The 21,922-nt window shown below is 38.3% G+C and overlaps 2 protein-coding genes across 5 annotated transcripts in view; one reads left to right on the top strand and one right to left on the bottom strand.

The window, feature by feature from the left end:
- The window catches only part of AK5 (adenylate kinase 5), a 90,240-nt gene extending 80,777 nt beyond the window's left edge, over positions 1-9,463 (top strand). The window contains exons 13-14 of the mRNA XM_062617228.1: positions 702-890; positions 8,488-9,463. Of these exons, the coding sequence (XP_062473212.1) occupies positions 702-890; positions 8,488-8,598 (300 nt within the window). The 3' untranslated portion in view covers positions 8,599-9,463. The remainder of the gene's footprint in view (positions 1-701; positions 891-8,487) is intronic.
- A 2,327-nt stretch (positions 9,464-11,790) lies between these two features.
- ZZZ3 (zinc finger ZZ-type containing 3) overlaps positions 11,791-21,922 on the bottom strand; it is a 38,387-nt gene continuing 28,255 nt past the window's right edge. For all 4 annotated transcript variants that reach the window (XM_062617223.1, XM_062617224.1, XM_062617226.1 and 1 more), the window contains exons 9-12: positions 19,704-19,856; positions 16,155-16,289; positions 13,504-13,604; positions 11,791-13,146 (exon numbers count right to left, since the gene is read on the bottom strand). In XM_062617223.1, coding sequence (XP_062473207.1) covers positions 13,002-13,146; positions 13,504-13,604; positions 16,155-16,289; positions 19,704-19,856 — 534 coding nt within the window. In that variant the 3' untranslated portion in view covers positions 11,791-13,001. The remainder of the gene's footprint in view (positions 13,147-13,503; positions 13,605-16,154; positions 16,290-19,703; positions 19,857-21,922) is intronic.

The raw sequence follows: 21,922 nt of genomic DNA, 5'->3' as shown, positions 1-21,922 counted from the left end.
GGTGGAAAGGTCAACATAATCCAGACATCCTCAGTCAAATGCAGAAGGCCTAGCATGGAATATTTACCTTTAGAATATTTTTTCCTTTAAGGGCTTTCAACAATTTTAGCAATGACAGTTCCAATATGTCAGTCATTTAGACTTTCTTTGCTGTAGCCATTGTAAAAACATGATTTTCTGATGATCACTAGTGTGAAGAGCAGTTGTCTTTTCTCAAGAACTTCTCATTCTTTCCTAAAAGGTGTTCTCCAAATCCCTGCTAAAAAGGGAAGGAATGAGAAAAAGCCTGAAAGCATCACTGAAGGACCTAATACGTAACTGCATAGAAAAATTACCACATTGCTTTTCTCTGATCCTGTAACACATTTATTTTACTTGATAGAGTGGAGTTTATCCCTTTAGACTCAGCCTGCAGTCCAGATTTGGCTTTAGCCCAGCCAGCATTTTTCAGATCTTATCACTTTTTCTCTGTGTATGTAGAGCCCCATCAAACACAGCCTTCATCTTGAATGCTGCTAAGTGCTGCTACAAAAAGAGTTGTTTGTAAATAAGCATGACTTCTGCATAGGCAAATTCAGAAGTAATCTGCTGATAAATTCCTTGATGACCTTTTCGGTAGCATTTTGTTTTAAAATTATCCAAACAAAGCCAGTTTTACCAGGCCAGCAGTTTGAAAACTTGATGTTTTCCTTTGTCTCTAGATTGGGGAACCAAAACTTGTGTTCTGCCTGGACTGCTCCACAGAAACAATGAGCAGTCGCCTTCTGATGAGAAATCAGAGCAGTCAGCACACTGATAATGCTGAAACCATCAAGGAAGGAATTGAAAGCTATTACCAAGCATCAAAACCTATGATTGCATACTATGAAAGGAAGACACAGTTATGCAAGGTAAACTGCTTGACTTTTTAAATTAAATTATTGCTTTTTACTTCCATCATATAAGCAATAGTTGGAAAACACTGTCACAACACCATTGATGAATTGTATTCATTTCTGCACTTTCTAGTTTGTTCTCATCTTATGCTCCCCTGGTTTATTTACAACTTCTACAAACTTCTGGGTTCCACAGTAGAACTTGAAAGAATAAACCCACAGATTTATCCTGCATCTGAGAACATATCATAGAATCATAGAATATCCTGAATCACTACCTCACCTGCATAGACTCTCTTATTAAACATTAATGATGGAAAGCTTTTCTTTAAGTATCAGGTTTATTTCTTTATAGGGGCTTTCAGAATTAAGATGAAAGTTTATGTTAATCCAAGGCCCTTTAGTTAAATTTACAAAACTGACAGTGTATATCCTGAAATAAAACAGACCTGCACACAAGAAAGATTTTTCTGCTGATATTTTAAATGATACAGTTATATTAATTTCAGTGAATTACCTCAGTTTACACCTGCTCAGGATGTGATATTTAAAGCTTTCTTTTTATCCTCTAATCAAAACTTTAGAGAGAAGCAAGAAATATTCCATCAGTGCAATTACCTGATGTATATGCTGGCACATCTGTGAACTCATTTACATGGGAAGTTTATGGGGTTTACGTAATTTTTTCTGCTCTCTTCTGGCAAACTGTCCCTTATGTTCAGCTACAGAAAGATCTAGTCCTACTGATCCTTCTAGTCTTAAAAGGGAAAGAATCTAATAATAGTTTCTGGAAATGTTATGGGAGCTTTTTTCTAGAGGTGGTAGCAAACATGCAATCACAGATCCCAAACCTTTCTCCTCTACAAAGTTCCCAAAAGAGAAACATTCAGCTAATTTATGCACCCATATCCTGACCGAGAACAGAATGAATGATGTAGTCCTGAGGAAAATGATACTCAAAGGAAGAGTCCTGATTTGTGTTCTTCGCTAAGCCCACAGTAAGTACACCGAAGGCAAGCTCTAGAGTGGCAGAAAAAAAAATTCAGTTGCTTTTCTTTTTTTAAGCTGAAGAACCATTATCTGGTTTTATTTGTATTTTCTTTGATGAGGTTCCTTGCCAACATTGCAAGGATGTGTCTAATTAAGAATTCAGTCCAGTACCCAATACACCAACACAGTGCTATGCAAAGGAAAACGGAGCTTTCTGTATCTCTTACTTCAGTGAGCTGTGCCTACCACAGCGTTTCTCTTTTTGAAGCATCAAGGAAGTGACAGCCCCAGAGAGAGAACGAAACCACACTAAATACTTCCACATGGATTTTGTATTTATGGTCTGCCTTATTTCATTTGACCTGGACTCTCCTTGTCCTTCCTTAATACTTCAGAAGCAAGTTTCTGCTCCATCTCCTATGCAATTTGTGCAGTGTTAAATCATGCAGTCTTTTCTTGAAAGCTTATAGCTCATTAGCTCCTTAAGGGACTTGCCTAGTTTGGGGGTCAGAACTGGATATGTGCTTTGTACTCTTTACCATTAAGTGTTCTGAGGAGCTAGCATTGTGTGCTTGCATGTTAGAAAATACTTGTGCATTGCTTGAACAAGGGTTACACTGTTTGTCTGACAATGTCTGTATTGTACTTGTTTCTGATGAATGTCGGTGTTCAACGTGCTTCCATTTTCTGGATGGAGCTATTGGGTATGAAAACTCTGTAAAATCTGCTTTGTAAACATTATCATGTAAAATATCCTTTAAAGGTTCAAAAACATGGTCTATTTTTCTTGAACACAGGTACTCTGTATTGCAGTGTCTACCTCATCTGCTTTTTATGAAACTGATAAAATACACACTTGGTATCAAAGATGGGATTCCCTTATGGATTTAAGTAAAGAGATGTGTGTCCCCCCAAACCCTTATGAAGCAGACAAGTACATGTTCAGTCATTTATCAGCGTTTAGAGAACAGTGCCAAAATACTCACCAGAGGCAGGCTTTTAAAATTAAGCCTCCCAAAGCTGTCCTCGTCACCCTCAGCCAGCCCTGGGTACAAGCCTGCAGCCTGGTGCCTGAGCAGAATCAAACCTGTCGTGTTTAGTATTTTTCGTTCTGATTTTAATTATAACATGTTTTGAGCTTTGGGAATCTTTTCACACCTAAGTGGGTTTTATTACTCTGCAGCATTGACCAACACTGAATGAAGATACTAATGCTGCCATAAAGATGCTGCTGCCTCTATAATTCTGCTCACCGAAAGAACTGTTTATGTGTTTCTTAATCCATTTCAGGCAACGCCACAAACGTTGATTTACAAATGTTGATTTAAAGACCTCTTAAAATAAGTTCTCATCTACACTAATGGATGTTTTTAAAATAACCCATGGACCTTCATGTAACTATGGACCAGAGGCTTGTGCATGCTTTTCCTCAGGCAATACTGATGGAAGACTTCAGGGAAGTAGTGTCTTACCTGAAGGTGCTGTTTGCAGATCCAGATCAGTCTGCGACGGCCAAAAGCATCTGAAGAAAATCTGTTTAAGAAAGGAAGAGAAGAAGGGTCTAAAAGAATCTTTAGTTGCCTTCTTCTGGGAAGTTACTCCTGCCCAGGCTTGTTTTTTTTAACAGGAACAGCTCTTCAGTGGAAGGCCCCTGTGAGCTTTGTGTCCCTTGAGATTCCAGCCATGTACTTTCTTCATCATTCAGAGAATGCTGAGATTTTAAGAGGAATATTAAACACCACCTAACTGCCATGAAGATTCAATATTAACCTTTTCTAGCCAACTTACGTATGCCAGCATGCAGTGTGTGACTAAGCACCTTTAATAATTCTAGGTGAAATTGTGTAAGTGATCATGTCTTGTAGGGCTTAACTGCAGCACACAGTCCCTGCTTTGCCACAGATAAGAAAATCAGGTTTCTTAAATAGACTCGTTTAACAAGAAAATAGGGTTGGCATTGGTATTGTTTGGTATTATTTGGTATTATTTGATTTCTCCATTTTAAGTGTATTTAGGGCTGGGCAAAGTTTTCCACAGATCGGGAACAGCACATGCTAATAGTGGTACGTGTTCAACTTGTCCCATTCAGCCTAAAAGCTTTCAGTCCTGAAACAGGCCTATTGAATATGCAAATGTAAAATTCAGTCCTGGACATAAGGCCAGCAAAAGTCTGCTGTGAGAGTTAGCTGTTAGGTGAGGACTCAGGGGAGGAGGATCTGGGCTGTCACACTATATCGAGGTGTGCTTGAGACTACGTTGTCACATTAGCTTGCTTATTCTCTGCATTTAAATGGGTGTTACAGCATGGATGGAAGGAGCCTAAAGAGCACAGCAGGGCTAGAAAAACTCAAGTCTGACTTAGCTTCCTCTGCAGTCAGTAGGAATTCTCTTTGCTTTACTTGCACAGAAGAGACAAAGGTATATGGTTGTAACAGCATTCCCATTTTGATCAATGAGAATTTTGTGACCTTCTCTAAACCTAGATTATTGTGCATCCATGCATTCCTAAATAACTAATGTGATATTTGGAAATGGAATGTTTTTCCATTCCACTGACTTCTGAACAAGAGCAGTGGCTTGACAAAGCTGCCAAAAGATCAGGACTGTTCCCTTTTGACCAAGATTAGCTGTCAGTGCTTTTGCTCAACAGTAGAAGTGTGGAAGGTGCAGGTGAAACATCTGTGAACGTGACAGGAATAAACAATAGTCATCCTTTCAGCACCCCAGCTGAGATGAAGAACAGTGATGGAACTGCTGGGGATGTATTTACAAGGGAAGATAAAACTGGCTGAGGGTGCTTTTTAACAGAGACCTTGCACTGGGACTTAGTCCCACACAGGGACTAAGGCACTACTCACAGAAACAACAGCTCCAAGCTGCCTGATTCTCTGGGAATCAGATGTTTCAGATGAATGAAATTAAATGAAACAAAACGCACTAAGGTAGCTGTAGTAAGCAGGTAGATCCTAAGGGTTTAAAATCTATTTCTCAGTGATTTTCACGACAGCTGCACCGGAAAGTGCATCTGAAAATTTAGCAGGCACCTACTTGTCTTTTAACATGGCTAAATGTAAATACCCTAGAATATGTATTCCTCTGTCAATTGAGAAGAAAGGGATTAAAAAAACCCAGATTGTTTCTAATACCTGACTCATCCTTTAAAGATTTCTTCAAGTGACAGTATGTAGGAGGGTAACAAGTAATGGAGAAGAACAATGCATTGGTAGTCAAGCAAGACAAAACTGATCCTATCTAGCTAAAGTAAGATACCCGGTAGGTGTCTTAAATACAGGTTCCTTATTCAAGGTAATTTGAGAGTAAGGGCAAGAGTATAATAAATAAGTAAGGCAGTCCAGAGCAGAGGATTTCAGGGATGCCCAGAAACCTTCTCTATTTCAGATCACATGATTAGCCTATGAAGCTCAACCAAAATGCGTTTTTCTTTGTTTCTTCTTATTCCAGTGTTCTACTGTTTCTTTCTAAAATCAGTTGAAGTCACATGCTGAGTAAGCAGCAGTTATTGTCCATAACTGTTATGAAAGAATAAGAGACCATCCACCCTCTCAGCATCTTCCACTTCTGAGCCTTCTCATACTGATCCCCTGTTAGAAATGTCTCAGGGGAGGGGCAAATGTGTAATTTTCCATTTAGAGGAGGGAGAATCAAGGGTACTGGTGATAGCAGGTATGTAATTTACTGCTGTCTTTTGAAAGGTTGTCAGAGAATCATTAACCCTGGTAGGGAAGTAGGTGGGAAACAAAGGAACAAGTGTTTCTGTGTCACACCCCCGTGGTGGCTTGTGACCCGTAAGATGTAGAAAAATACATCAGAAACATTAGCAGGGGATTAGAGATAAAACAGCAGTAAATTCACACCAATTGCAAATAGGTATTGGGCAGTTTCCACTGCATTTCCAGACAGCTTGATCCATTGCTCCAAGAACCAGGACAGTCTCAAAGAGGTTTTTAACACCCTCTTAGCGGCAAAGATATAAACCTTAGTGACTACACAGCTGAACTTGATTTGAATTTATCCCAGAATCTCAGTCTGTCTGAATGCAGTGGTCCTCAGCCATCCTCTCTACAGACACTCAGGTTTTTCTCACTGGCAGTATGCATTTAGGGTTCTCAATCCCCAAACCTACAACAAATGGAGATTTGATGACTGAAAAGTTAATTGGCTGATTTGATGCCAGAAGGAGCAACATTGCACTCTGGAGATGATTAGTCCAGTCATTTTCCACATGAGCTCATTAAATTTCTCTGTGTTTGATGTTACCAGAAGCCACAAGTGTCAAAAATGCAGAAGCACTATGGAAAACTGTATCTGGATCTTGCTTTTATGAGGAGAGAGTAGCCTTGAATAACCTTGAGAATAGTTCTAATTTATGAAATTTGCTGTAATCTGAGAATGAGAAATACAGTTGTTTTCTCCTGGTGCTGCAGAGAGCACCATTGAATTACTGTGGCACTGGCTGTGACTTATTGTCACATTAAGTTAGTTTTGTGCCATGACTTTAAGTTAGTTTTATGAATCGGACCTTTGTTATTTAGGAGGCCAGCATGGGAAGCACTGGTGCTGTCATGCTTACCCGTATTTTACCGTGGCAGTTTGGAAGTCAGTGTTCCAGCCAGCCATAAAGGGTGGCAATTTCTACTCTTACAAACCCAGTTCTTCATCAGAAGTGCCTAGACCTAGACCTGAGTATCAGACCCAGCTCTGGACGAGGTCACCGAAAAGCCAGCAGCAATCAGCTGTTCTGATAGGGTCAGATCAGTGCACATGTATTTATGGCATAAAGAGATAATAAAAATACATATTAAGACAAGAGAGCTTTGAAACGGCTGTAGCCTTCGCCCTGGTAGTAGTATATTTCCTGTGGGATAGCAATATGAAAAAAGGTGTCTTTGCAGTTGAGACAGGCAAAACAAGCTTATGGCAGCAGAGATGGGAGTTGCTAGTTTTATTGTAACTGGAGAAGGTGCGCATTTGGTCCAGAATGGCTCACCATTCCTCTTTTCTCTTTGCTACTCATAAGTAACCCTCTCCTGAACCCTTTGTTTCTGTGGCCCAGAAAGCTTCTGAGAGATGTGCAGCCCTTGAGAACTGACCTTTCTAAGGCACCACCTGCTGCTTCACAAACTATTCCAGTATAGGCGTACTTCAGCTTTACCTAAAGCAGCAAGCACAAGTGTGACAGAGAGCAAGAGAAGGAAGCCAGAGAAGCCACTGAAAGCTTGCCAGGCAGGAGAGGGCAGCTGAGCTCAGGCTGTAGGATACCCCTGCAGTGAGTCCTGCAGGCCTGGACCCAGTTGGGCAAGTTCCTTAAAGGCCAGCCAGGCTGGCCATTCCCAGTGCTGGAACTGCTGCGTGTGGAGGCAGGCTGCCTGGATGTGCCAACACTTCCAACAGGATGCAACAAGGGACCAAACCTCACAGCATCTGTGGATGCCACCAAGAGCGAAACCAAGCTATGGAGTGTGAATGCAATCCCTTGCTGGATCTCTGCAAGGAGCAGCTGCTGACTCCCACACAAGACTTGGCACCGTGGGACTTAAACGTACATGGAGTGCAGTCAGACTGTACAGGCTGCAAGCCAACACCGTGTCTAGAGGAACTGCACGGCCTATTTTAGAAACACATTTCTTGGAGTTAGAAACTCCTCTTAGTCTCCTGCAGAACAAAGAGCTGTCAGGAAGCATGATGGTCACGAATGTCTCCTTCAAACACTGCAGTTGTCTGGCGTCCTAGTTGGGGATGAAAATGCAGCGCACAGTTCAGAACAGGCTCTTGCAAAGTTCTCATAGGTCCATTTAAATGTGTGCAAACTCCATGGCATGCATGCATGAAAGACCAAGCATGGAGGAGCAGAGAGGAAGCTTGCTTTTGGGTAAAGGCTCAAGGCTTTCACTATGCTTTTGAAAGTCCAGTCACAAAAAGTAACTTGGAACAGCCTGGACAACCTCTGGCCACAACAGAATCCTTGGGGTGTTAGAGAAAAAAAAAGTCTTCAATGAAAGCAAGTTCTTGTACAACAAAACTAGCGCCACTGTAAAACATGTGTCGCCCAAAGCTCATCATGAAACCAGAACCAGTTCACCCAGCCTGCAAGTGCAAATGCACGGAAACACAAGCTACTGCCACCTGAAAGCTTTTAGGCCATCAAAGCATTACATACCCTGCCTGACCCTTTTAGATGACAAATTAACAAGTCAGTACTATTCATGTTATTAATGGTATGATACCCAAGTTATTCTATTAGTTTTCTTTCAGAGGGTATTAAATGTCAAAATAGTTTCTAAGTATCTTTTGAAACTGTTCTTTATATCAGAGGTGTAATTTCACTTTAAAACATGAGTACTAAGGAGAAGGAGCTTAAGCTCCCTCATTTGATTCACGAACTTTGCTCCAGGCGATGGAGCCTACAGAAACTTCTCACATAAATCTGTGGAAACAGTGAATAACTGGGTTTATGGAAGCTGCTTCTCTACACTGGAATGCTTATAATATGAAACGCAACAACCTTTATTTTATATTGGAACATTTTTTGGTGTCAGTGTTTAGATTCTGAGATAAATCTTTGTGTCTTAATCAAAACTGATGTGTTTTGCCTGCTCCACAGGTTGATGCAGAAAGAACACAAGAGGAGGTTTTTCTGGACATCTGCAAGACCATTGACTCTTTTCTGAACAAGCAAGAGGCGGCATTTTGTTATCCCACAGAAACGCAGTAACTGTGTTCGCAGCCTCACTCACGGGCACTTGACAGTCATGACTAAAATGCTGTTCAAAGCAATACTGCTTTCTCGAGAGGTATCTGGATTCGTGCATGTGGTATGTTCTTTTAGGCAAAATCTTTTTTCCTCTGTTCCGACAGCACACTCAGTGGAGTGGTTTGTGTGCTAACTCTAAGAACCATCTTGTTTCATTGGCTGTTTGCTCTTCACGAGTTTAAAGCAGCATGAACAGCAGCTCTGGTTGGTATCTCATTCGTTTGATTGGAAATCAGACAGTGCCTGGCAGGCAGCGAGCTCCTCCACCACCTCACTCACCATTTAGCATATTAACATTGCTGCATACAAGTTTCCCATTGATTATTACTTTAATTAACAGTATTAATTTTAATGGTGTCACTTGGCTCGTTCTTGGGCTTCAGAGACCAAAATCTGTTCTCTGTTACATGCAGCTGTGAGACAGCTGGAATCAGTCAGGCTAGAGGTTAAAATAAACTTTTCCCATGTCCCCAGAACACTGTATTGCAACAAGAAGCAGAAAAATTAACTGAAGGTGAAGACACTAATACCGTGGAAGCCTGTCAATCCATTACTGTGGAGCAGACGCCATTTCTGGGACTTGTCTTGTGCTGAGAATTGTAAGATATTATAAATGACAACTTCCCAGTTTTGTGAGCTGAGGTGAAAATGATGATTGTATTGTGTAGTTAAATGTGCAATCCGGTAATTACCCGTATCAACAGCAGTTTTACTGTATTAAGTCTACATATAAAGTTGACTATGAGAAAGAATGTATGGAGATTTCTTTAAATCCTACATGGGAACTATTTCAATTGCAAAATTCAGATCATCTATTGTCTTGTACTGGCATTGCCAAAACTTAGAGGGGGGGAGGGGGGTGGGAATAAAAAGATAACAAAATAGGAAACCATTATGGGTGACTGGGTTCATTTTGCTTGCACCTTTAGTAAGCCATTTATCTGTAATATTTGCAAAGAAGTCTGTAATAGTCACATCGTATTTCTGTTCGGTTAACCAAAGTATCGTGGTTTCTTTGGTATACTGATAGCTAAATAAAAGCTTGTTCGACATTCCTGTGAAGTAACTGCATCCTCGTACTGGATCTACTGGACGAACTCACAGCTGAAGTGGGCTGCATGACTGCTCTTACTGTCAATGTTGTACTTTATGCGGCAGATTTGTATTTTTGAAGTTACCTTTCTTGTAATGAAGACATAATACAAATAAAACATGTACAAAAAGGAGGAGTAATGATTTCTGTTACAGTATATGCGGATTTAATCCTTTTCAAAGCACAGTACATGACTTGAAAATAGCGCTCAAATTGGCATGCTTACAGAGTATGTCCTTTTTCCATTCAGGGCACATTCTTCTGGTTCCTTTCTCTTCCTTGGCATTTGCCATGTAAATGCTAATTCAATTATTTGTAAGGGACTGGTTAAAACGTCCTTATCCTTCATATCCTGGATGTTCCTTCTTTCCTGGGTCCTTTTATAGCCTACGTTTTACCACTGATGCTCTAGAAGTGCTTCTCCACCTCGACCAGTGCCATCAAGTGACCAGTAACGCCTGCAGTACAACAGCTTTAAGGAAGAGACTTTGAGAATGCGTCAGCTGAAGAAGGCTGGTGTTTCTAAACCGAGCCTGGAAGCACCACCAGCTGTGTGCTGCAGGGTTGTAGTAGTTTTTCCAAAAAACTAAAGTAAAATACTCTGCCTCAGAAAGCAGGAAAATACTCTGGAGTTATCATGAAGTTGCAAATTCATCTGTGTAGGTGCTCTGCAGTATCTTTTATTACTTGTAATTACAATATAAGTTAAAAAGTGTGGAGTACCGTACTTGTGTGGGATGGGAACACAGGCAACATCAGCTGCTAGTCCTCTTTTTCTTTTAAATCAAATTACAAAACATACAGTTTCAGTTTTAATTTTTCTTTCTGCTTCTTCTGGTCTTTTCAATGGGAAAAACCAAAACCTCCCATGCTTGACTGAGTGTATGTGCATTAGGTACCTATTTGCGTATGTTATGTATGCAACAGAAATAGCTGTATATGCATGCATATGGAAATACAAATATTTATACACAGTCAATAAAAAGAGGACTTATCCATGATACTTCTTGCTTGGGTGATTCAGACTTGAAATCCTCCTTCTGCTTCCAAACTCATTCGAATTACACCACGGCTTGCTGTTCTTCCCAAGCCATCCTAAACTGATGACTGAACATTTTCACTAATGCACTTCTATTATTCTCATCCAACCATTTTTTTCAGGGTATCAACAGAAAGCAAGCATTACCACAGAATCTTTCCCCGATAAAACACCTTCCCCAGCTTCAGCTTCCTACAAACAGCACGAACGGTGTGGAAAGCACATGCTTTAGTCATTAGAGAGCCTCTCAGGGCAGTAATCTTTTCTGACTGAAAACTAAAATACATCCTGTGAATTTTTGTGTAGTATTTTTTAAGGTTTATTAAATTCATCTAAGTATATTAAGATACGTGAGATATGTTTACATATGATACCTGCTCAGTGTCTTAGCAACTGTACTGTATTACCTTCTGAACAGATTAAATGCTTTGAATCATCTTTTAAAGCAAAAAATAACTACACCTAAAGGTATTGCAACACTTCATTCTAATCAATTTATATTTAAAGTTTTTAGATGCAGCCAGCCAATTATCCTTCTTATTGCCATCTCTTTAAGTCAAATTAGTTTCTTCTCTAGCTCATTATTCTGAGTATTCAAGTTTCAAAGCAACTGAAAGTTTCTCACAGTTATAAAATCAGCGAGTGTTTCTGAATCACAAGCTATACAGTTCAATAGAAAATATATTAACTAAAATATGTCACAATAATTACAAAGCTTCTCAGACAATGGCATACAGTGTCCCGAGGCTACTGAAATCTGGGGTTTCTGACATCTGATAAAGAACAGTCTGCGCATAAGGTACAAGTAAAACTAGAACGCTAACGCTGCAAGGGCGAGGTGGGTGTTAGTAGGCGCAGAGCACCACCAGCTCCCAGGGAAATGAACAGCAGAGGAGGAGGGCACTGGGCATCTCGCAGGGCTGCACAGTGACTGTTTGCATGATGTATTAAAATGTCCTTTGAATGTTTTCCATCTTGATTAAAAAGTCAGAACTACACAGAAAGGAAGTCACAGCAAGCATTCTATATATAAACAGACTGTATCCACATAGTTTATTTCTCACAGTTCTCCTGACAATTGAACATTATTTAAGAACATACTGTATACACAGATAAGAAGAAACATACAAAATGTTTTAAATGATGCACAACAAAATCCAGCAGTATAAAAGAATGCATGTGAACCCTTGCTCACTGCTCAGGCTAAATTTAATCACTGTTTAAATAGTAATAAAAATACAATCTTTCATGGATCTTGTGCAGACTACAAAAGAGGAAAAATTATTACCATATATATGATTTATATTAGGCAGTTTTCTTTGATGAGTTGCACTCACAACTCCAAATACAGAGGCAGAAGGCTGTGTATTTTATTTTAAAGGAGTTAATGTTGAGTATTAGAGACTTTACACAGTAACTACCACTGGCACTTTTCACCATATTTTGTACACATCACATGATCATCTTATATAACATTACATTTAAAAAATATATCTGAGTGACAATTTTATAACATTCACACACCATGAGCTGGTTAAGGAAGCAATGCCACAGTTGCCCCCTGTAGTGCTTCACTGTTGGTAATATAGAGTTTGTTGTGGTTTAAAAAATAAAATAAAAAACCCAACCAAAATTAATAAAATTGGAAGTCAACGGGATTAAGCAGCTCCAATTTAATAAAGGCCTGTAACCAACCATCGCCGAGACAGTGAGCAGTTTTTAGAGTACATCCTAGAAGCAAACACTGTCATTGGTTAAAACCTTGCCTAAAGAAGTCAGTTACTGTGCTGAAAACTATTTCACAACAAAACTGCAAGCTACTAAACTGTTTTTATATAAATACTTCATCTCCTCTGGATCTCATTATAACCAAGTTCTTCAAAGCCTTTGGAATTTACTCTATCTTTAATGTGTGCTCTCATTTCTGGCTCACCCTTTTGTATGTTTTTCTTTTGTGTTTAGATTCACCACCTAAAAATGACTAACGTGGTGAAAGAAAACTCTCCCAGTGAAACCTTCTGCACACTAGGAATGTTCAGCTGCTGTTCAGTTATCTAGAACCATGACAGCTCAAAGCTGTAGTTTGACAAGTACACCCAGGAAGCTGTCATGCTGTGAGTGACATTTCAGGGAAAGCAGAGTCTTTCCAAAATGTGCACAGAACTAACAATGGTGCCATTGTTATTTTTCAAAGAGGATAGTAAGCCCAAGATGGTAGATCTGCTTCCCATGTCATCTATTTGCTGGAAAGTAGTTTGGGTCAAGATAATTGTAACTGGTGCCCTGGGACATGCAGTAGTCTCTGTCTAAAAATGTCTCTGCTCTGTAAATAGGTTCTAACTGATGATCTTCCTTATGAATCTCTGTTTCATGCAGACTGCAAGGGAAAGAAAAAGATAACAGTTTAAAATTCAATCATTTTCCTTAACTTTTAGAAACAGTGATCATATTAACAGATTCATACCGAATTTGGTACCAATTAATTCCTAAAGTGTAATTTCCCCCACTATTCAACAGTCGCAAACCTGTCCACTGCATTAGGAAAAAAAGATTTATACATCCAGAATATGTTACAAAATGTATCTCCCAGAAATACAAACTAAAGTATCTTCCACTTTACCCAACACAGGATATGTTTCCTATGCTGGAGCAAAGATTTCCAACATACATAGCAACTAAGCCACATAAAGAGATTCAAGCTAATTACAAACAAGTAGAAGTGTTTGCTGCTCACCAGTCAGAACAAGAATCACAGAAATCCAAGGACATTTCTTGAGGGCAGTCTTGGCAGTGCCACCGAACACCCTGGATAGGTTCAATTCCGCAGTTATCGCACTGTGAAGCAAATGGAAGAGCACTGAAAACACACCAACTGTAACCACTTGCATTACTAACATTGTACACCAATACACCATAAAGGAAGACCTGTACGTATGTCATTTACTGCTAGCCCAGAGCTGAATTCCCCTCACCAGAGATCATAATGTGTTTTGGATAAAGAAGTCCTTGTACTCTACGAGAGGCCCTCCAGAGCCCTGGGGATTGATGAATTTTTCTCTCGCTTTGTGTCCCAAATGCTCCATGTTGACATTATCCTCCTGCTCAACAGAAGCAGACCTAGTCCTGCCTGCAGTCACTGCTTATCCCCACGTGGCTGTAAGAACTGCTGTGACACAGCACATGAATGTTATGCTTCTATAGCTTATGTCCAACCATAGAAAATGTCTAACTATAGATCCACTTTCCACGGCAGAAGAAAGCAGCAGGACTAGACCAGCAGAGCTTGCTGGGAGGCTGCTGATGGGCTACTGCAACAGGTCAGACTGATGTCCTTATCAGACTTCGGAAATGTAACACCACATTTTACGTGGGCTGGAATGAAAAGCCAGGTGGCTGGGAAGGAAGCAGGAGAACATGTTCAGGGAAGGGAACAGAAGTCTAAAACTAAAGCTGAGCAAGAAGTGGAGAGCTAATCCCCTGAGAAGAATCAGGGACAACACAACAGGAGCTGAGTGAGAGAAGAGTGTGGCATGAAGATGAGGAAACAAAATGCAAACAAAACATCAAGACTGGATGAAAAATTCATGAGAAGATGGAGAATAGGGACAGAAATGCAAGAATATTTGATAAAGAAAACCTGGGAAATGGGACTTGGAGGTAAGGAGAACTTTCAAAAAATCTGAACTATGAACAGTGCTGGAGAGATAGGACTGAAAACATGGGAAACCTCCCTGTGCTCCCATAGCTCATCTTTCTCCAGAACCTGAAGTTCTCTCGCAGCATCCCTGAAACCCATTTGAACAACAGCTCATTCCTGGCCACAATTAATCCACTCAGGGTAACAAACACCTTACAAACAGATTTATTTGCAAAGGGATACAGCTGCATCCCTTCCTTCCACAGATGGCTTTCAGAGTTTGAGGGCTGATAATGAGGGACTAAGCACACTCAGGACTGTTCTCTGAAAACATCAACTTCAGAATAATACTAAATACTTGAAATAAAACCAAAACCATCTGGTTCCCGTTATCTCAATTTGAGAACCAAGACAGTGGAAACCCTTGACCTTAATTTCTGTGCTCTGACTTCCCTTTCCCCATGAAGCAGAAATAATACCATGCCTTTCATTTCTATAGGAAAAAAAAAACCTATTTGCAAAGTGCTCTGATATTACAGCAATGAAAGCCATAAAAAGCCCACTAGGGATTCAATAATTCATTATTCAAAGTAAAGTTTGAATAATGTGTAGTAAATGAGGCTGAAGGCCACGCAGAACCAAGTGTTCTGAATGTCTGCTGATTAGGTGAGCTACATCCAACCCCGTGGACGGAGCAAGGCACCACTCCTAAGGGAAAATAGCATATAATTATGCCATTTCATAGCTTACTATAATGCATAATAAAATCAGATTCAGATCGCAAAGAAACTTCTAAAACTTTGAATGCTTACACTGCATAATGCCAATTTACGTTTCAGAGTTTTAGCAAAGCAACCGATTTGTTACGCAGGAGTCTGATCTGTCTTAAAACTTCACTCTTTTAATCTTCCCAAATCAAAGAGAAATAGCAAAAATAAAGAGCACCTTGGTGGTTTAACTACATGATTACATCTGTCAATGTCAGCTAATGAGCCTGTCTTAATTTTCCAGTCCTTCTGAATGGAAATTTAAACTGAGTACCTTCACATTCTTATATAAATAGGGATTAGGAAAAAATACTTGCTGCATAACACTAGACCAGCTGAAGAACCTGTTCTGACACAGCAACCAGCTACACAGAAAATCCCTTGCAAACTAGAAAATATAGTTTAGAGACGTCCTTTCTTTCATGCAGCCTGAGACAACACATTATTTTAACTTAACATTTAATTTCTTCGTTTCACATAACCACTGTTTCATGTCGTCGCTTCAACTTCTGCAAGTCAGTACTTGATAGAATTGGGAAGCTGCTATAAAACAAACAAATTACTAATCTATTACTGCTCTCATTTGAAATCTCTGTCCCTTCTCTGGCCTCAGGTAGAGACAAAATGATAGAGAATCACCGTCAATGAATCATTGTCAAATCAGAGTGTAGTGTCAAATCAAATCTTTAATGATTTAATACAGCTCTCAGGTTGTGTTTTCATAACAAAAATGAGGAAAAGGCAGCATGCTTATTCATTTCCACACAGTATCAGTAGTCAGTGAAACCTGAGCTATGAGAAAAAGTGAGTTACTTGGGTTGATTTTATTAAAAAGTACAAGAAAAAGCAGACAACAGTAAGCAAGAACCAAGGAACCAAATGTGCTGTATTAAACAAAGCCTTTTTAGGAAATCCAAACCATGTTGTCTTTGAAAATATTTACAATCCACTGAGTAACAGAAGAACATCTCTTAAACTCACCTTGAATCCCACATGCTGCACAAATCCACTTTCTGCATGCATCTGCTGGAGTTTCTGTTTCTTCAATTTTTTAAATTCTAACAGTTCTTTGTATTCAGGTAACTCTCGATATGTTATTGGAATACTCTCTTCATCCTGTTCATCGTTAAAGAAAAATGAGGAACATTCTTTACTTTGAGACTGTATATTCCATAAATCCCTATGTATAATTAATAACCTTTGAGAAAACATTGGCAATATATCCTAAGAACTCTACTGGGCAATTATTATTTAAAACCTAGCACAAAACAGCATATACAAAATTTACACTTTATTTTGTATTATTTATACTTTACTATTTGCACTAAAACAAAAAACACAAACAAGCTGATTCTGGTGAAGACTTCAGCTGTAGTACAAAGAAGAGAGGAGCGCCTAACTAATTCCAGGTTTTTTTCTCATTAGCTCATTAGATGAGATCATTACATGCCTAACTGCAATACGCACTTAATCAACTTATCCATACACTGGGGGTAAAACTGTAGCTGTAGTAGAAGCCTTAGCTTTATTTTAGTTTAAAATGCTTAGCAACAGATATTATACTTGAGAACTGAAATTTCTGTTCAGTTTTATCAAAGTTAATTGCTCTTTCTTTTTACTATTCTGTGGGATGGTATGGAATAATATTAATGATAGCTATGATCAACTGCTCTGATGTGCTTTCTAAGATAAAATACTAAAAACAAATGACACCCCAAAAACTTTTTACAGCTTTAAGAATTTTTACACAAACTCAGGTTTTTAAAATATCCATAAATCAAGTCAGTACCAAGCATCCATTACATGTATTTTTTTATTATAAGACAGTCAATCTCAACAATATTAACTTCTCACCTATACCTGTAAGAAAAAAAGTGATGAGAAGCTTCATTCCATGACTGGAAGAGTACTAGTTTCAGTTATCCAGCTCTTTCATCCCTTTACTTCATGCTGTCTCTTAACAGCTTAAGAAAATAGATGGCTATTTTTGCTAAATCATGAAGAATTTTGTCTCCTTACTGGCTGGTGCAAACAACTTTGCCAGGGATTTACAACAAATGATTCTCTCTTTTAAAAGAAACATGCCATTTCTGTTTTTTCTCATGCATTTTTCTTCCACAAAGTTTGAAGACCTCAATGTTAGAAGGCAGCAGCTCTCATTCTAATTCAGATACCCATTTCAAGATGGCTATTTAATTGTAGCAGCTGTACTTGGTAGATGCCAGCTGTTTTCAAAGATGACAAGTCTTTACTGATGTAGAGCAGTTTGCAGATCCTATACTGACAGGAATGTTCCGTTATGGGAAACAACTACAAGACAGTAATCAAAATTCTTCTAATGTAGCCTATACACATAATTTCAACTTCTTTTTTACAAATCTGTGACAATTAAAGAATCTGCATTATTTAGTAACTTTATTGAAGGCTTGTTCTTTAGTGATGAATTTCTAAGGCCTTATCAATTATAATTATGAGCCTATATGAAAGACTAAACATTAAAAAAAAATTCAAGGATAAGTGACATGATTAAATTGTGTGGTGATAAAACTACAGTCTCTTAATATAAAACAGGGATTCAGTTTCCATGCAACTCTCACAGGTTTTTCTCAGAAAACCTGCCTGTCTGTAAAATAACTGTATAATGAATAGTTCCTTGTGTGGACACTGCATTCTGCGATAGTAAGTAGTTGTGTTCTAAAACAATTAGACTACTCACAAAATACAGTAATCATAACAGGAAAGTAAATTCATTCTGTTGAGAACAGAGGATCTTTACTTGGGTAACAATTCATTTATACTAAAACAATTTTGCAGGAATGGTTACGCCAGTCAATTTGACTGGCAATATCCAGGCAAAATCTTTTGTCTTTACAAGGGAACAGCACGTGGTACTTCCATTGTAAAGATGTCAAAGGAAACCTTTCCTATAATTTTCTTGCTATGCTGAATCTCTTCTCCACCATGCTGATGCAAAGTATTTTTCTCTAAGTCAGTGACTGTCACTAAGAGACCTGACTTTTACCATTAGAAGTGAATCCTGTACATTCATTTTGAATATATCTCATTATCACCTTTTTCTTCCAAATTGCTTCTATTTTGCACTGATAATGGGGATCTCTTTGGTAACTGAGCTCACCTTTCCCTTTCTATATTACTGCAAGGCATAAAAATATCCAGCTGGAAAGGCTGCACTAGAGGAGAAAGAAAAGCTTAACCCAGTGGGGGTGGGGAGAAGGACAGGGTGGGTGGGATGGGATAAGTCCACCATTATCACTGCACAAATGTAAACCAGCAGCTCATAGCCTAATTAAAATAAATCCCAGCTGATTTATGGCACCATATTTAATAGAGTTAGGACACCATGGCAAAACCAAGATGTTTTAGGAAAATATGCAGAACAGTTCTAAAACAGGTATTTAAAAACAATACAGGATGAAGGACTGTTTGCTCAAAACCAATTCTACAGAGATAAATAGTAACCTGCATCGCTTCTAATACACTTTTTTCTTTTCAGGCCTTTTAAGGTTCTGACAGGAATATGAAACATTACCCAAAATATCTGCAGATGAACAAAAAGACAGTCCGACAGAGAATACAGAATGTGAGTGAAGATGAGATTCAGGACTGACTAATAGATGAGCAAATTTAATAAGGAAGACTATGCAGTGCATGTAAAAAAGTCAGTAAAAGAAACAAATGGACTTCCACTGGGTGGCCTCAGTACTTCTGTTATGCAACAAGCTGTTCACACACAAGATGTCACTAAGCTCACATACCCCCCAAAAAAAAGTAACAAGTCAGGTTCTTCACTCTAAGCATGGTAACACCAGTGATTCACACCAGCTGCGAAACTTACCGAGCATCCTACCAGTAGGATATAGTCCCTCTATGATTCTGTATGTAAGTGGGAAAGATACATATTTGAATTCTTGTAGTAGTATTATTGAATGTGATAAATTAGGAAAGTGGAACGCTACACAACGTAATAATACATTGGGTTAGGATGTCTACTAGAATTTGCCTCTAAACACATAAATTTGATTGTTGATTGACAACTCAGTCTGTTAGTTCACGCTTTGAAGCAGATTTCCAAAAAGTCCATAATTAATTCAGCTAGTGAAGGAAGACAAAAAAAGATGCCAGCAGCATTCAAATTTCAGCAGAGCTCTGTGTAACACATCTTTAACCAGAATCTTAACTATAGAGTTCATATGATGTTCAAACCTATCTCATGTCAAATCACTTTTTGGAAATATGCAATTAAAACTTTTTAAAGGTCTTTCAGGACCAAAATGTTTACTCATTCCTTTCCATGCTTCTTTTTCTGACTTGGGCTAAGTTTTCTGCAATTGGAGGCCATTATATGAATTATGTATTTGAAATTCAAAATGGCTAATGAATCTTACCACAATTCAGTACTGATTTGATGATATTTATTTTATGGCAAAGGTGTTTAATCTTCATATTATTCACTGAACAAGTTAAAATGACAGTAAGCAAGACATTCTCTGACTGATTTTAATCACATACCGATACTTCCTCTTCTGCTGCAGTATCCATATGGCTGTGAAAACTGCATCTGTCATCATCTTCGTCCATATAAACTGGAGGTTCATGAGATGTCATGAAAGTTGAAGGTTTGAAAAGATGTTTATTTAAAGGATGCTGCCGTCTACTTGATGACTACAGTAAAAAAATGATATATTTTTAAAAACATTCCTTGGCTATTATTTAAGTAATCCTCATTGGTAAAACCTTGCCAGAAATTTGTTCTTTTGCACTAAATAGGCTATCATCTTTTCCATTATTTCTACTTAAAACTCTGTATCAGAGCCTCATACAGCTGGAGTTTTTGTCCACCACAACAACTGAAAGATGAACAGCGCAACACTTCTTTGGTATGAATGCAGACAAAAAGAGCCCTTACCATAAAAGCTCTACCACTAAATAACTGAGACTGACAACAACAGAGAAACAGAAAATAAAGCTGTTACAATTTTTGAAGACTGAGAACTGAAGTACACACATATTTAAAAACTTCCAAGAGTCATGAACAGCGTGAATGTGAAACTAAACAAAGAAGCAGCTTTGAACAGGTCCAAGATCCAAGAGACCAGTTCATAATTAATACTAATCATCAATTTATTAATTTGTGCCTTAGAAAAATCTAAATCTAGGCTAATTGTCCAGATTTCTTTCCTAGTCCAGGGAGAGAAAAGGCAATTCACTGGTTTCATAAAAGGTTCCCGAGAGTAAAGAAAGAATCGCTCTCTGAAGATTCTTTTTCATTGGCACTGACTGGAACCTAAAAAATGTTAGACGAGATAAATTACTCCATTAGTGTATATCTAAAACCTTTCAACTTTAATGCTGTCTGAAGGTATAGCATGCACAGCAGGTTTAAAATAGATTACTTAAAGGCACTCAGCCCTCATTACTTATTCCCCATGGAAAAATATTAAATATGAAAAAAGAAGAATTTAGGGTGAATGAAACTGACTCAACTTTTTACTTAGCTACTTTCCAGGCCACCATTCTGACATCTTAAATGTCAAATCTTACATTCCTCAATTTAAAGAAAAAAAGTGAATCAAAAACAGAAGCATGAAAAGTGGATTTTTTAAACCACTTGTCTTACACTGTGTCTAGCTTCTGTCACACAGATAAAAGCATAAGGAATGTTTGCAGTAAGTTGAGACTTTTTATGCAAGACCTTTTATCCCAAAGGTTCTTGTATCAGTAACAAACCTGTAATACTGCAGTACAACCATTTATCTCTAAAAAGGGATCTGACCTCCGAAGAGGGAACTAGCAGTATATTACAGTTGTGCGTATCTGTAAACGCAAATTGTACATGAATTATCTTCAATGGAATGTGGCTAATGCAGACAGAAATATAACAAGGAATTGAGACTAGCTCCATTCACTCTTCAGGGAAGAGATGAAGTTTGTAGTTACGATTGGAAGATGGTTATCTCAGATCTGCAGAAGAACTACACTTCATGAAATAAAAAGGAAATAAAAATGAACATTTTATTCTAAGACTGATGTACTACTCACTGCGTAGAATTTTTTCACCTGCTTCATGATCACTGACTTCCTGGGTTTTGCTGCTTTTCTGGTTTCCTTTAAGATTTCAACCCCCCTCAAAATAATTCCGTTTATAAGGTTAGACAGTATTTCAGCTTGAGCTAACACAGTGATTTAAATTTTCTGTTAACAAAAAACAGATCTGCATTCAATAGCAAATCTGGAAATCAAGAAAGGAAAACTGTCTCTACTTAAATAGTAGCACTGTTGCGCACAGAGTTATGACCTAGGAATTTAATTGAGGATTTGAATACTCTTTTTAACATAATTCTACTTCTGGTGAAGAATAAACTAAAATGCTATATAAAAGCAGACAGTTTAGCATTTTTCCTGTGGGAAATGTGTCTTTTGGATTAACCTTAAAATCAGGTGCATTAATGATATTATATAAGCATTACGTTGAAAATGATAAGCCATAATTGAAGAACTGCCTAACAGCCCTAAATCTCTGATTTGGTTTTATTTTCACCAATAGTAGATAAAGGTTATATTATATATAATATAATATATAATATAATATATATTATATATAATTATATAACTAATGCATCCTGTTTAATTTCCTGTATCACTTATCAGAAGAGGCATTATGCCATATGAAGAGATATACACAGTAACTTCAACAGGATGTTCACGAACTGAATAGGCTTCTCACCTCC

Source organism: Pezoporus occidentalis, unplaced genomic scaffold (assembly GCF_034315485.1).
Source record: "Pezoporus occidentalis ecotype Australia unplaced genomic scaffold, CSIRO_AGI_Poc_V1 ctg194, whole genome shotgun sequence".
NCBI classification, from domain to species: domain Eukaryota; kingdom Metazoa; phylum Chordata; class Aves; order Psittaciformes; family Psittacidae; genus Pezoporus; species Pezoporus occidentalis.
This window is presented reverse-complemented; position numbering and strand designations above follow the sequence as displayed.